The following is a 12746-nucleotide window of genomic DNA, read 5'->3' on the forward strand; positions in this document are numbered from 1 at the left end:
GGTCTGTTTTGCTATAACCAAAACTTCAAGAGTACATTTTCTATGATACAGCTTTTAAGATGGACTGGTTGTGTGGACATTGTGCTGCCATTGACCAACTAGCACATGTGGTGTGGATGTCAGTTTGCCTAGGGAACATAGTGTCTACATAGTAGTAGTGGCACTAAAGGGATCCACCACCTTTTGTTTTCTTTAAATGTTTTAAGTTAATGAACATTCACAGATAAATGTGAATAATAAAATGTGCAGTATACTCAGAAAATCACAAAGTATTTTGAAAATGCCCAAATAAACCTGAAGATATTCTTTAAACGAGAGAAATAAAAGATGAGGGAGAGAGAGAAAGAGAAGGCTTTTGTAGGAGACAAACACAACACGTACAAACGTGGGGTTGAGTTGGAATTGGACTTCTTTCCCATTGTGAGTTCAAACATACCTTTTCCTCTCCAGGATTGAGCTCTGGGGAGGTGGGGGGACTTTTCTACATTTTCAAGCAGAAGCTAGCTGTGCACTGTGCTGATGTCCCCATGAATCTTCCAATCATTGAACTAATGGATAAACACATTGATATTCATACAGCTAAAAAAATTAAGAAAAAAGCACAACCTGCCAGTAGGATATGGGGTGGGACAAGTGATAGCTGAGCCGTTTGCACATCTGTCATTTCAGTTGTGAAGCCAAGCAAATTCCTTGGCTGAGAGATGTGCTGTGAGCATCATTTCAATCTTCACCTTTTATTGCCAATTTTATACTGTAAATATACTTCTGTTAAATGTATTGGAAGTATAGTCAGTATAACCAGAACTTGTTAATAGGAACTGATGGCTCTAGAATGGTTTCAGAGGTTGTTAATTTGCAGTTGTAATCCCAAATCAACAACATCACTCTAAGTTAGTTCACATAGGGAATCTTAAAGACTAGAATATTTGAGCTGTATTTTCTTGCAGCAGCATCAGACAAGTCTTTTATAGCACACTTGTTACTGGCCACTTACAGATGTTTGTGGGTCCTTTTGATGATGCCGTCCACCTCCCATGCATTTTCCACTCCTTCTGCTCTATTTTTATGACAAAATAAGACCTGGAAAATCCGATTTTTCTTTTAGGCGAAACTTGCCACCATTTCCTGCAGCACGATAAAAACGCCCGCTGAATGGGCCACATGGTCATTGCTGCTGCTGCTTTCTTCGCTGTGTGAAGAAAGAGGAAGCTGCCCATCCCTATTTTGGGACAGAAAAGTGATGGTAGGGAAACGCGATTCCCCCCGCCCCCACCCATCTGATGGTCACCTTGTATTTATTTATTCATTTATTACATATTTATACTGCCCAACAGCCAAAGCTGTCTGGGAAGTTTACAATTAAAATTATAACAAATAAAATCAAGATTTAAAACTTTAAAAATGACATATAAAACCAGAATTAGTTATAGTCCAAGGATAGTTTGTCTTAAAAGATATGTTTTCAGGAGGTGTTTGAAGGATGTTACTTTTTCCGCCTCCCGAACCGCATGAGAGAGGTTTTCCAGAGGGTGGGTGCCAATACAGAGAAGGCCCACTGTCAAGGTTCTTCATGTCAACATTATGTTTATCTTGGAAAGACAAGCAAGACCTCCTCTGGGTGTATATAAGGGAAGGCAGTCTGCTAAGTTTCCTGGTCCCAAGTTGTTTAGGGCTTTATAGGATAATAACATAACATGGCTCGGTAGCTAACAGCCAGCCAGTGCAGTTCTTTTAATACAGGTTTTATATGAGCAGAGCTAGGCGTCCCAGTGAGCACCCTAGCTGCTGCGTTCTGCACAAGCTGCAGCTTCCGAACCACACACATGGATAGCCCCACATGGAGCGAGTTACAGTAGTCTAATCACGAGGTTACCAGTGCAGAATAAGTTGTTGTGCTTCCTGAGGTTCTGTCCAACTCAGCTACCTAACCACATTATCCTTTACATAGCCATGTACTCCAGGATGATAAGAGAGTGTCTGTAGCCTATTTTCTTCGCATTTAATTTTATTTAGAGTTTGAATTACCCTTTGATTATGTAAGCAAATGTGATGAAAAAGTCTGTTAAGTGACTGTTAGTGCAGGACAACAAGAAAAACAGCTAAATAAATTAACATCTGATAGATCTGTTAATGGCTGTTAGCAAACAAGTCCAAGACAAGGCATTGTGTTTCTAAGTATATCCTTTAACCCTAAACTACCAGAGTGAACAAGAGGAAATAGTTTATTAATGCATCGTAAAATTCTATTATTATTATATTATTCACTCATTGCATTGGGAGGGAAGGAGTGTTGTCACCATTGTGTCACAGTGTAGAATACACACCACTTAAGGTTTAAAGAAAACCCTGACATTTTTGTAGTCTGTTTCTCATTTAAATTTTATAATGAGTGCTATAGGGCAGATTTTCAGTTGCACTGAAGTTGTAGCCAGCTTGTAAAATATAAAACTGCAAAAAATACTCAAAATATTTTTCAAAGATGACTTGCAAATGAACTACGAAGCACTTCATATTTCCTGTCACAGACTCTGTGCCCTGGTATTCCGCTGGGTTTCTTTGTCATAAAAGTGCAAAGGGAATTGATATTCCCAAATACCCAAGGACATGTATTTAGTAATAGTTCCCTGACACATGCTCACTATGCTGTGGGGCAATGTAGCATATTGTGGAGAAGGTTCTGAGATTAAGAAAATTATATCATTCACCTTTAGATTGCAATTTCAAACCCAGCTGATGATAGTCATCCTTGCAGGATGCAATTAAGGACTTGACTCATGTGGTCTCTGGGCTGCCGGTCCTGCACTCCTACTTTAAATACTCCCCTGCAGGGGGCTTGGGCTTGGTGGCCATGCTTTCTCTGGGGTCAATTGCTGATTCCCCATCCCCCCCACCAAAAAATAGCTTCTTTGGAATCCTATCCCTTTAGAAGTTGTTGGTTATGAGTTTCAAGCAAAATAGTTACTAAATAATAATCAAAATAATCAATCCAGAGATTTTCCTGCAGCTCCTATGCTTGTTCATTGCTTAGCTTTAAGGATGAGCTTAAAAACAAATTAACTGGGAATTGAGGGAGTAGGAAATGGCAAGACTTTGCATCATCTAGAAGCCCAAAGGCAGAGAACATAAGGACTGTCTTGTTAGATCAGGTGCAAGGGCATTTATTGCAGCATTCTGCGTCCAATGGAAGGCCAGCTTGACGACTCTGGAATCCCACAAGCTGCAGGACATGAAGTTGGTGGATTTCTCTGCTGCTTGTCTTCAGTATTTAGTATATAATGGTAGTATTACTAAGTATATAGATACTGAGTTTCCATGTAGTTCCCTTGGCTAAGAGCCTTTTGAAAAATCCTGGCCTAATTTGATTTAAAGCCATTTAAGCTAGTGATCACCACCACATCTGATGACAGAAAACCCCCTAAGTTAATTGTGCATTGTTCTGAAGTAGGACTTCTTTGTTTTGTTAGTCTGAACCCAGTGCTGGTCAGCTTCATGGGAGGATCCCTGCGTTTTGCTATGGAAAGTATGTGTGGGGAAATAGAGTCATGACCAGCATAAAATGTACCATGAATAAAGAAGTCTATGCTCCTAGTCAGAGTAGAGTGCTCCAATTATGTATCAGAGTGGGGCATCATTTGTTAGTGCTTGTAATGACTTCCACTGAAATATGACATCTCTAGGCTACTCTAAAGAATTAAACCAGAGGCAGAAAAAAGCTTTTCATATGAGAAAAGCATAGGAAATAGTTCTGCTGATGGACTATTTGCTTTGTTTAATTTTATTTATGTTCAGATACCTCTATAAGTATTAAAAATACACCTATCTATGAGGGGGATAAAAGAGTTGGCTTCGATGGAAAAGGAAGGACCTAAGGGCTTGGTTGAAGTCAGTAGTATTTTTTCCAGTTGCTCTTTTGGGAATAAGAGGGAACCTTTAACTTCTAACTTCAACAGCTTCCAGACACAACTTAAATGAAATCATCATCTTTTTTCCTTCTGATATTTCCGTTTATATGTAATCAAATCACTTGACCAGGGCAACATAGATTAGAATGTATTAGCTGTTTGAGGCTAGTTCCCTGTAACATTAATGCTGCTGTGTCACAATGGTTTCCTAGCAATGACAAAGATATTTGGGACTGATAGTGCCTATACAGCACATTTGAGTGCTGTTTTCCCTTTATTTCTTCATTTATTTGATTTGTATCCTGCCTTTCTACCAAGAAAAGTGGTGCTCAAGGCAGCTTACAATCACAAATAAAACTTGAAAAAAACAACAATAAAGCAAATGCATTAAAGTGCAATTAAAAACACAACAATATCAGAATAAAAGCAGCATCCAAGCCAGCAAACCCACTTACATGCCAAAGACCTGCCTAAATAAAAAATGTCATAGCCTGCCAACACAAGGACACCAGAGAGGGAAGCGAACCTATCCTCCCTTGGCAGGTGAGTTCCACAGCCTGGGAGCAGCCACTGAGAAGGCCCTCTCTCACATTGCCACCAAACATGCCTCTGAAGGTGGTGGTCTCAAAAGAAGGGTCTCTCCTGAAGATCTTAAGACCCATCTTAAGAACTTAAGGCACGTATGGAAGAACGTGGTCTTTCAGGTAGCCTAGTCCCAAGCCATATAGGGCATAAGAGGTCATATCCAGCACTTTAAATTTTGCCTGGAAACAGGCATTTAGTGCTTTAGAATTACAGTTTTGGACACAGAGATGCAGTGTGTTTTTTCTTGTGGACATCGTAGCATCTCTGCCACATTCATGAATTGACACATGTAATGGTCTTCCTCATCTACTTTTTTGGCACCTAAACTTCTCTTTTGTATCTAAGTATTTGCTTCCTCATTTAATACATCAGCAACATCCATCACTTCTGTTTTCTGAGAAACTCATCCTTGCCAGTTTGATCCTTTCATCCCTTGGTGACACCTCTATGGAATTGCATAAATTTATGCATTTCTATTCAAGAAGATACTCATAGTACCCAGGATAGTGTTTACAGATGAGCAATTCAACAGAGTTCATTCCTTTCCAGACATGTTCTGATAGTTTAATGATTTTTCTGTAAGCCATACTAAGTTACTAAATCTCAACTTCTATAGCATTTTTTGCTTCAAGCAAGTGGATTTAAAATCTGTCTTGTGGCCATCACATAGCTGTTGTCTTTGGGCAAGGAATGACTGCATGCATTTAACAAGGAACAGACATTGCTCCAAAGATTTTACAATGTAGAAGAAGAAAATATGCTACTGACATACCAGTTATTGGTCTTATGGCCCTTAGTCCCTAGAATCTCTATGTTTTCATTACACTGAACAGCAGTACAAAAGCTGACTTTTTCACAGTGGTTAACCCTTAAGTTATCTTTGTCCACAGAATTTGGAAGATTTGCATGATAACCTTGACACAATCTTTCATTTAGCTAATCCCAATAGCCATGCCTTAAAGGACAAGGATGTATGACAACCTTAGGGTGCAATCCTATGCATGTTGAGTCAGGGGTGGGGAGCCCTACAATTACCAGCATATCCCAGCCAGCTTGGCTGGGGAATGCTGGAATTTGTAGGACTTTTTCCCCCTATCTAAACATAGGATTGCACCTTTAGATTTTATGGTTTTTCATATTGCTAGGTTGCCTGCTGGTTTGTTTCCAACAGGATATTTTATTTATTCCCAATTAAGGTACTGTGATGAAAACAAATGAAAGAGCTGCTTATACACCATCCCTCACTTCCCAGCCTTTCAGCTCTCTTGAAATAATTTCACAAAAATTTCTCAGACCCTTTCAAAATTTCAGTTAAACCTTCTGATTATTGTTGTTGTCATTGTTGTTTTTTTAAAAAAACCTCATCCCAGATGATTGAGAGTCTTTGAGAATGGAGAGGGGAAATTGGGAATATATATAAATATGTAGCATTATATTAAGAAATCTCTATCAGACCTTGCCAAATGCTGTGCATTTGTATATATAAATAGTACTAATGTTTTTGGGTTCATGCTTGTCTTCAGCATTTCTCTATGAAAAGAGGTCAATTCTCTCTGCTGCTTATTCTGCACTTCCCTTTCCCTTGGATCTTGCTGAATAAATTGCTCAGCTGCATAATTTCAAGACACATGGATATTCTTTTGCCCTTCCTAGCAGCACCTGTAGCTTTTTTTTCTTTAGTGCTTTCTTTCACCCTCTCTGTTCCCTGATTCCATTTGGCATATGAAGACATGGGGTCCAAAGCCACGTGAGAACCAATATTAACTGTAATCAGACCTTTAAGGGTGAATGCTGCATTACCCTTGCTTCTCTAGGATTGTTTTGATATATCAGGATTAAATCTCTCTCATGCTGTTTCATGAGACTCTCTCGTGACTCTCTATCACACTATTTATGTTAACGTCCGGTTGTTGTTAAGGCAGAAGAGAATGTGAAGGAGGAGAAGAGTTTGCAATGTGAAATAGCATTTCTGACCAATGCAGGTTTTACATTCACATTACAAATGTGATTGAAGCAAGAACTGGTTTGTCTGTGAAAACACCTTACATGTTGGGCAAACATGTCGCCATAATTCAAGTAGTGAAATAAAATGATTGAATCCTGGGAGAAGGCAAACTCAGAAGTCTACGTTTTATATTTCTGTTTTCTGCCTCTTAAACTAGGCAATGCAAGGTTTGATATAGATGTGCCTCACCTTTCCCATTCACCACAATAGAGGTGCAATTGAGATTTATAATACTACTACATTCTGGGTCTCACTCTATAGATTCAGTTGTAATTCTTGCAACTGATACCTATTCGGAGGTGGAACTGATACCCCCAAAATGCAGTTGAGGCTAAGTATAATCAGTACCTCAACATGGTCTCTCTAGACATGGACAAGTGTCAGGAACTGGCTAGCATTTAGAGACAGGGCTGGCTCTACAATTAGGTGCAATGTGGTAGCTGGCTCAGGCAGCAAATGCTGGGAGATGCAGAACAGATATAGGTGCCAAATGACCTGACCTGCCCCCCACCCCCAGTCACCCACTGCCCTCAGGTGCAGTGGAGGAAGCTGTCCTTTCACCAGCTGTCCTTTCCTATATGGATAGGACAAGGAGGCAAAGGAAGCAACAACCTTCATTTGGGAGAAGAGTAAGATCTCATGCCAAAGAAACCCAGATTGCAATCAGTATGTGCTCAGATTGTCTGAAAACTAGGCATAGCTTGGCTAAGTTAACTAACCTTAACTAGCTTTCAGACAATCCAGCACATACTGATTTAAATATCATTTCCAAGTTCAGCTGCCACAAAGAAGGTTCTGCAAAGATGCTGTTGTCCTGGAATGTCTGAGAGATGCAGCTTCATGTTTGGACTTCAGAGGACCCAGTTTTTAGTCCAACGGGGTGCCAGCATTTATCACTGTATAAACTGAGTAAAACTGAAAATAAAGGCCAAAACTGCCCTAGATATAATTTTCTTGATATGTGTGAGATTTATGTATAAGAACTCCAAAAGCAGCAGAAACAACTGTTGTTGTTGTTGTTGTTGTTGTTGTTGTTGTTGTTGTTATATACCTCCAGAACAATTTGAGTAATAAAACATTCCAGATAAAATAATTAAAATCCATCTTAAAGTACATCAGATACTTTAAAGTACTTAAAGTACATCAGATGCTACAGACTTGTTTAAAATGAAATGTTTAAGGAAATGCCATGTTAACTCACAAACTACTCCAGATTAACCATAACAGAACTACAATCACTCTAGCATCATTATTGCTATTCTCATATTTATTTCAGTAGATAGTAAGCTACCATTTCAGTAGCTATCTCTACCCACTTCAGTAGATATGCTGTTGTGTTTCAGTGACAAGAAACAGAAACGGGAAAGGGAAAGTAGCCTAAATAGAATATGCAATTAACTTCAGAGAGGAATTACTGTCTATTAGCATGGGACAGCCTCCATGTGTCTTCTTTGGTTGCTTTGTTATGGAACAGGATTCTACCATATTCATTCCTTTCAGGCCCCATACTAACAAGCAAAACAAAGGAATGGGGTATTTTAACTTGCTCCTGCTTTAAAAATGAGTAACTAACTAACACACACACACACACACACACACACACACACACACTCACACACTGAAGTGAATGTCCAGGGTGGAAACTTAGCTAGAATTTTTGGAAAATATATGAAAGAAACTGTTAGATTAAAATCCTAGTTTTTAAGGTGGCACAGGGTTTTTTTTGTTTTTAATACAGTGGACTAAAACAGCTAACCCCTTGTAATTCACTTACACGGGGGCTGGGGGGACATCTTTTTTGCAATAAGAATCTGTTTATATCTGTTTATATTCCTAGCAGCTTCTCTGCAAACAATTTCTTTTAAATTTGTGTCTTAGTGCCAGGTGGATCTAACTCAAAGATGTGCAGGAGTCTCTTTCCCTACCTCCTGCCCCATTATCTCCAAGCAGTGGGGGCTGGTGGCTCCAAAGTCAGTGGGTGGGTGTGAATCTGCTCTGGGTTTCAGTCAACTCTAAAGGAGCTACCCAAGCTCCATGGGCTCCAAGTTGGAGGGGAAATGGAGCTTCTTCACTGCACTCCCCTTTCTCAACAAGGGGCATAGCTAGGAGCCATGAGAGCAGCAGCAGGAGGTATACAGATTTCTGCTTCATGTGCAGATTTCTGGGTTATACCTGGATCCAGGAAATGCTGTTTATTTCATTAAAATATTGTTTATATCTCACCTTTCTGTCCCACAAAGTAGGGTCCCCATGATAGCTAACAGTCTTAGATCTAACAGAATTAAACAAAACATAAACAAGAACCAACATTTTAAAAGATTAACATACACATGTATAGTCAGAAGTAAGGCCTATTGAGTTTAATGGGACTTACCCCCAGGCAAGCAGGTGTAGAATTGCAGACCAAAAATACAAAATAATGTAATAAATTACATTATGATTAAAAATAACAATACAATCCCGCACCTGGAAGCTGGTTTCCATGTTTGCATAAGAGCTAATGGCCTAGTTCAGACAACTTGCTAAACCATGCTGCTTAACCACAAAATGGTTAAGGGAATACATTAACCTTAATGCATTCCCTTAACCATTTTGTGGTTAAGCAGCATGGTTTAGCGTGTTGTCTGTACCAGGCCATTATATCTAACCAAATTTAACGCACATTCCATTTCCAAGATTTATTTACTCAAAAAATGCAGAGGAGAAAAAAACCCTTTCCAGTCATTTCAAAATTTCTGGAAATTTTACACCTCTATTCTTACCTCCTTTGCTCCTGCGGTAAGGAAGAAGCAATGATTGTCTACTTTATTTCCATACTATTGCAAATCAGTCCTTGTCATTGTGGCCACAGCAAAGAGTTAAATGGACTTAAGACCACTGAAATAAATGGACTCATGGCCATTTAAATTTGTGATGGCTTGCAGACAATGTTGTTATCATACAGTAAAACCTTGTTAATGTAGAATGCTAGAGAAATTGTGGGTATATGGATATTTCACAAGTCAGAGAAGACTCTGTGCCTAAGTATATCCTGGTAAGAATAGAAATTTCCATGACTGTACTGTTGGACACTAATCCTGATACTTTGCTGGATAATCACCATAAGGAAAGGGACTTTTGTTTTTTGAAAAGGACAGGAAAGAGTTACTAAAAAAATAATGTGAAGGACTGAGAGGTGAAGAGTTTCCCAGCTATGCTGGGGTTTTAGTGTGTCCTAATGTTATTCTCTTCAAGTTTCCCTAGCTGGGGAAAGTGTAGAGAAAGTCTAATTTCCCACTAGGTTTCTTTTTTAGCTCAAACCTCACTGGGCATTTTTAAATCTTCTTATATTTAAGTTAATTAGGTACATAAGCAATAGTTACCTTTTCTCTTGTAAGAAAGTTTATCCAGATTTCTATTAGGGCTAGAAGGGACTTAGTTTTAAGTGGCAGATGGTCACTTTGCACAACTGTTTGTGGAGCTACTCTTGCATAAGCATTCCAGTCTGCCACTTCATGCAAGAGCTTGGGCTGCTTACTCATGAGTACAATCCATATTCCTTGAGACGTGTATTCAGACATTGAAGAGAAGACCACTGAAAGTATACATTTAAGAAGGAACTCTCCAGCAACCAAACCTAGAAACAGAATACTAATGATAACTTCACTCATGATGTGGTGTAATCTGCACTAACTTTTCCCAGTGCATATCCTGGGGGGAAATGTGGTTGAGCTCAAGTGGTCCCTTGTTCAAATTAATCCAGAGTCTTGGTAAAACATTTCAGTATCTCAATTTTTTGCACCATTTAAAAACAAACAAAAATATACCCTCTCAGAAAACCTGTCCAGTGGCATCCAATTTTCTGCTAGACAAAACCCAATGCTTCATTTTGTTCTAAAGAGAACATAAAACTTCCTGAATTGTCAGTGACTCCAGCATCTAATGGATTATAAACCCTAGTCACAATCCAACACGGAGGTAAGTTAAATGCATTGAAATCAGTGGGTTTAAATGTACTTCTCTTTGTTGGATTGTAGCCTTTTATGCCTTGGGTAATTTCCCAGAAAAATGGCAGAGATTATTCATACCTTTTTCAAGAAATTTTGGCATCAGAAATGTGGTGGCTAAGATACATTTTAGTCATTTATTAAAGCTCCGTATGTTGTTACCTTCGTGGTAAGGTAGCCATTTCCTTTAGCTAAATCCCACACCACAATAGTAACATCTAAACCCAGGCGTGTGGGGTGGGTGTTCAAGGTGCACATTAACAAGGCAAAAACTTACAGTTGAGCAATACCTTTATTAGGACCAAACAAACTGCCACAAAAGATTTGCACAACCCACAGGGGTGTGTAGTGTTGATATAGGAGTGTGCAACATGATATGCCTGACCTAAATGCTACAGCATGGCATTCCATCATAGGGAAACTGCAGCCATAGAACAGAGTAAATAATAGACACTTTGTAGACTATGAATGAAGAGGTAGGAAGTAGCTATGTATATTTCAGAGAAGCTTGTGGTGGTTTGTTTTTGAACATTTCTACACATTTTTAAAAGGCTAATTCTTCTACTACTAAAAGGCAAATGAGTTCAAGAGCTTATATCAAAATAATATTAGGTATAATGTCATCTGGCTTACATCAGGAAAAGTTCAGTGAGCATTCCTCATTTAGAATAAAGCTCTCACCCTGGAAATGAGGGATGGAAAAGAGCGTAATCAGAGATCCAGATAATACTTATTTTCAAACAGTGACGAAACTCCCATAGGACTGTACTGTCCACAAGATGGGGTTTCCTATTAATTTCAATGGAAGAAGCAGATTTGCAAATTCATTGCTTTATGCACAGAGATCTCCTCCTCTCCTTGAAGTTTTTTTTAAATTCTCTACCTCTTCCCCAACAAAATAAAAAATAGGAACATAATAATAAAAAAATGCAACTGCTCTCCTCAAAGTCAAGGGATCCGTTAGTGTAGTCAAGAGCTCTGTGTGTAAATCAGAGTACATGTGTGGGTGTAGATCAGACAAAAGAGTTTAGGGCAGATGATAATTTAGGCTACAGACCTGAACACACATGCTTAGAAGTAAGAACCAGTGAAATAAATATGAGTGACTCCCTGTAAGTTTACTTAGGATCAGAGTGTTGTTGACTTTACATTGTTCTTTACTTCCTTCACTCAGAATAAATTCAGAAGAAGTTCATGCAGGCCTAGTATCCACACTAGCTGTGTTGTGATATTCTTCAGCATGTCAGGCTATCTAAGACCCTTCCAGGCAGATGTTCTGTTCTTGCTGTACAGTGCAAGATTCCAATCACCAAATGTGGCATTCTTGACCCCAGGCTGTTCATATGCATAGGCAGTGCGCTCCCATCCTGATGCTCTTCCTCTTCTGCTCATTGTCTTCATCCTCCACAAACCCCCATGCACGTGGCTCTGGACCGCTCATCACGTTCTTCTCGTTTAAAACCCCATTGTTCATTTGTTTGTTTGTTCTCTTTTTCTCTCTCCTCTCTCTCTCTTTCTCTTGCTTTCTTTGTTTTCTTTTTCTTTTTGTCTCCTCTGTTTTGTATACCCAGGCAGCCCATTGAGTAACTTCTTTGACGTAATTAAACAACTTTTTTCAGACGAGAAGAACGGGCAGGTGAGCCATCCCCCCGGCACGCCAACCAAGCATAGCGCAAACAGCAAGCGGAGCGATTCCGATGCTAATGACTATGGGTCTAGAGGAGACACTAAGTACCCTGCTGGCAAAGAGAAGGCAAAGATGGTCTCATCACTCGGCCTACAAGACCAACCTTAAATAAATGCATTTTAAAACAAAAAACAAAACAAAAAAAAGAACAGATTAAATAACTAAAAAGAAAAACAACACAACCCTATCCCCCAAATGAATGAGTATTCTTTAGCAGGCTAGCCTCTAAAATAGACGGATGTGTATATATATATATTGCTACAACACTACAAAACTTATAGACAACTTTTGTATGGAGGAATGACTGTGTATATATATACATATATACATACTAATATATATATATATATATATAAGACACACACATACACCTATATATTTATATGATATAATATATCTCTGAAGCAAACACAAAAGCAACGAGAAAAGAAAAGGTAGCACAGATGACAAACCCAGTTTGCCAAATTTTGGGTTGCTTCCCCCCCCCCAGTTCTTTTCTTTTACTTCCCCTCCTCTTCTGAACCACCCCACCCCACCCCACCCCACCCCACCCCCATTTTGTTCTTGTTCTGTTCTCTCTG

General features: G+C 39.1%; 1 protein-coding gene across 2 annotated transcripts in view; it reads left to right on the forward strand.

The window, feature by feature from the left end:
- BRSK2 (BR serine/threonine kinase 2) overlaps positions 1-12273 on the forward strand; it is a 475468-nt gene extending 463195 nt beyond the window's left edge. For both annotated transcript variants that reach the window (XM_063117117.1, XM_063117118.1), the window contains one exon: positions 12098-12273. In XM_063117117.1, coding sequence (XP_062973187.1) covers positions 12098-12273 — 176 coding nt within the window. The remainder of the gene's footprint in view (positions 1-12097) is intronic.
- Positions 12274-12746: the final 473 nt, after the last annotated feature.

This window comes from Elgaria multicarinata, chromosome 2 (genome assembly GCF_023053635.1).
Source record: "Elgaria multicarinata webbii isolate HBS135686 ecotype San Diego chromosome 2, rElgMul1.1.pri, whole genome shotgun sequence".
Taxonomy (NCBI): Eukaryota; Metazoa; Chordata; class Lepidosauria; order Squamata; family Anguidae; genus Elgaria; species Elgaria multicarinata.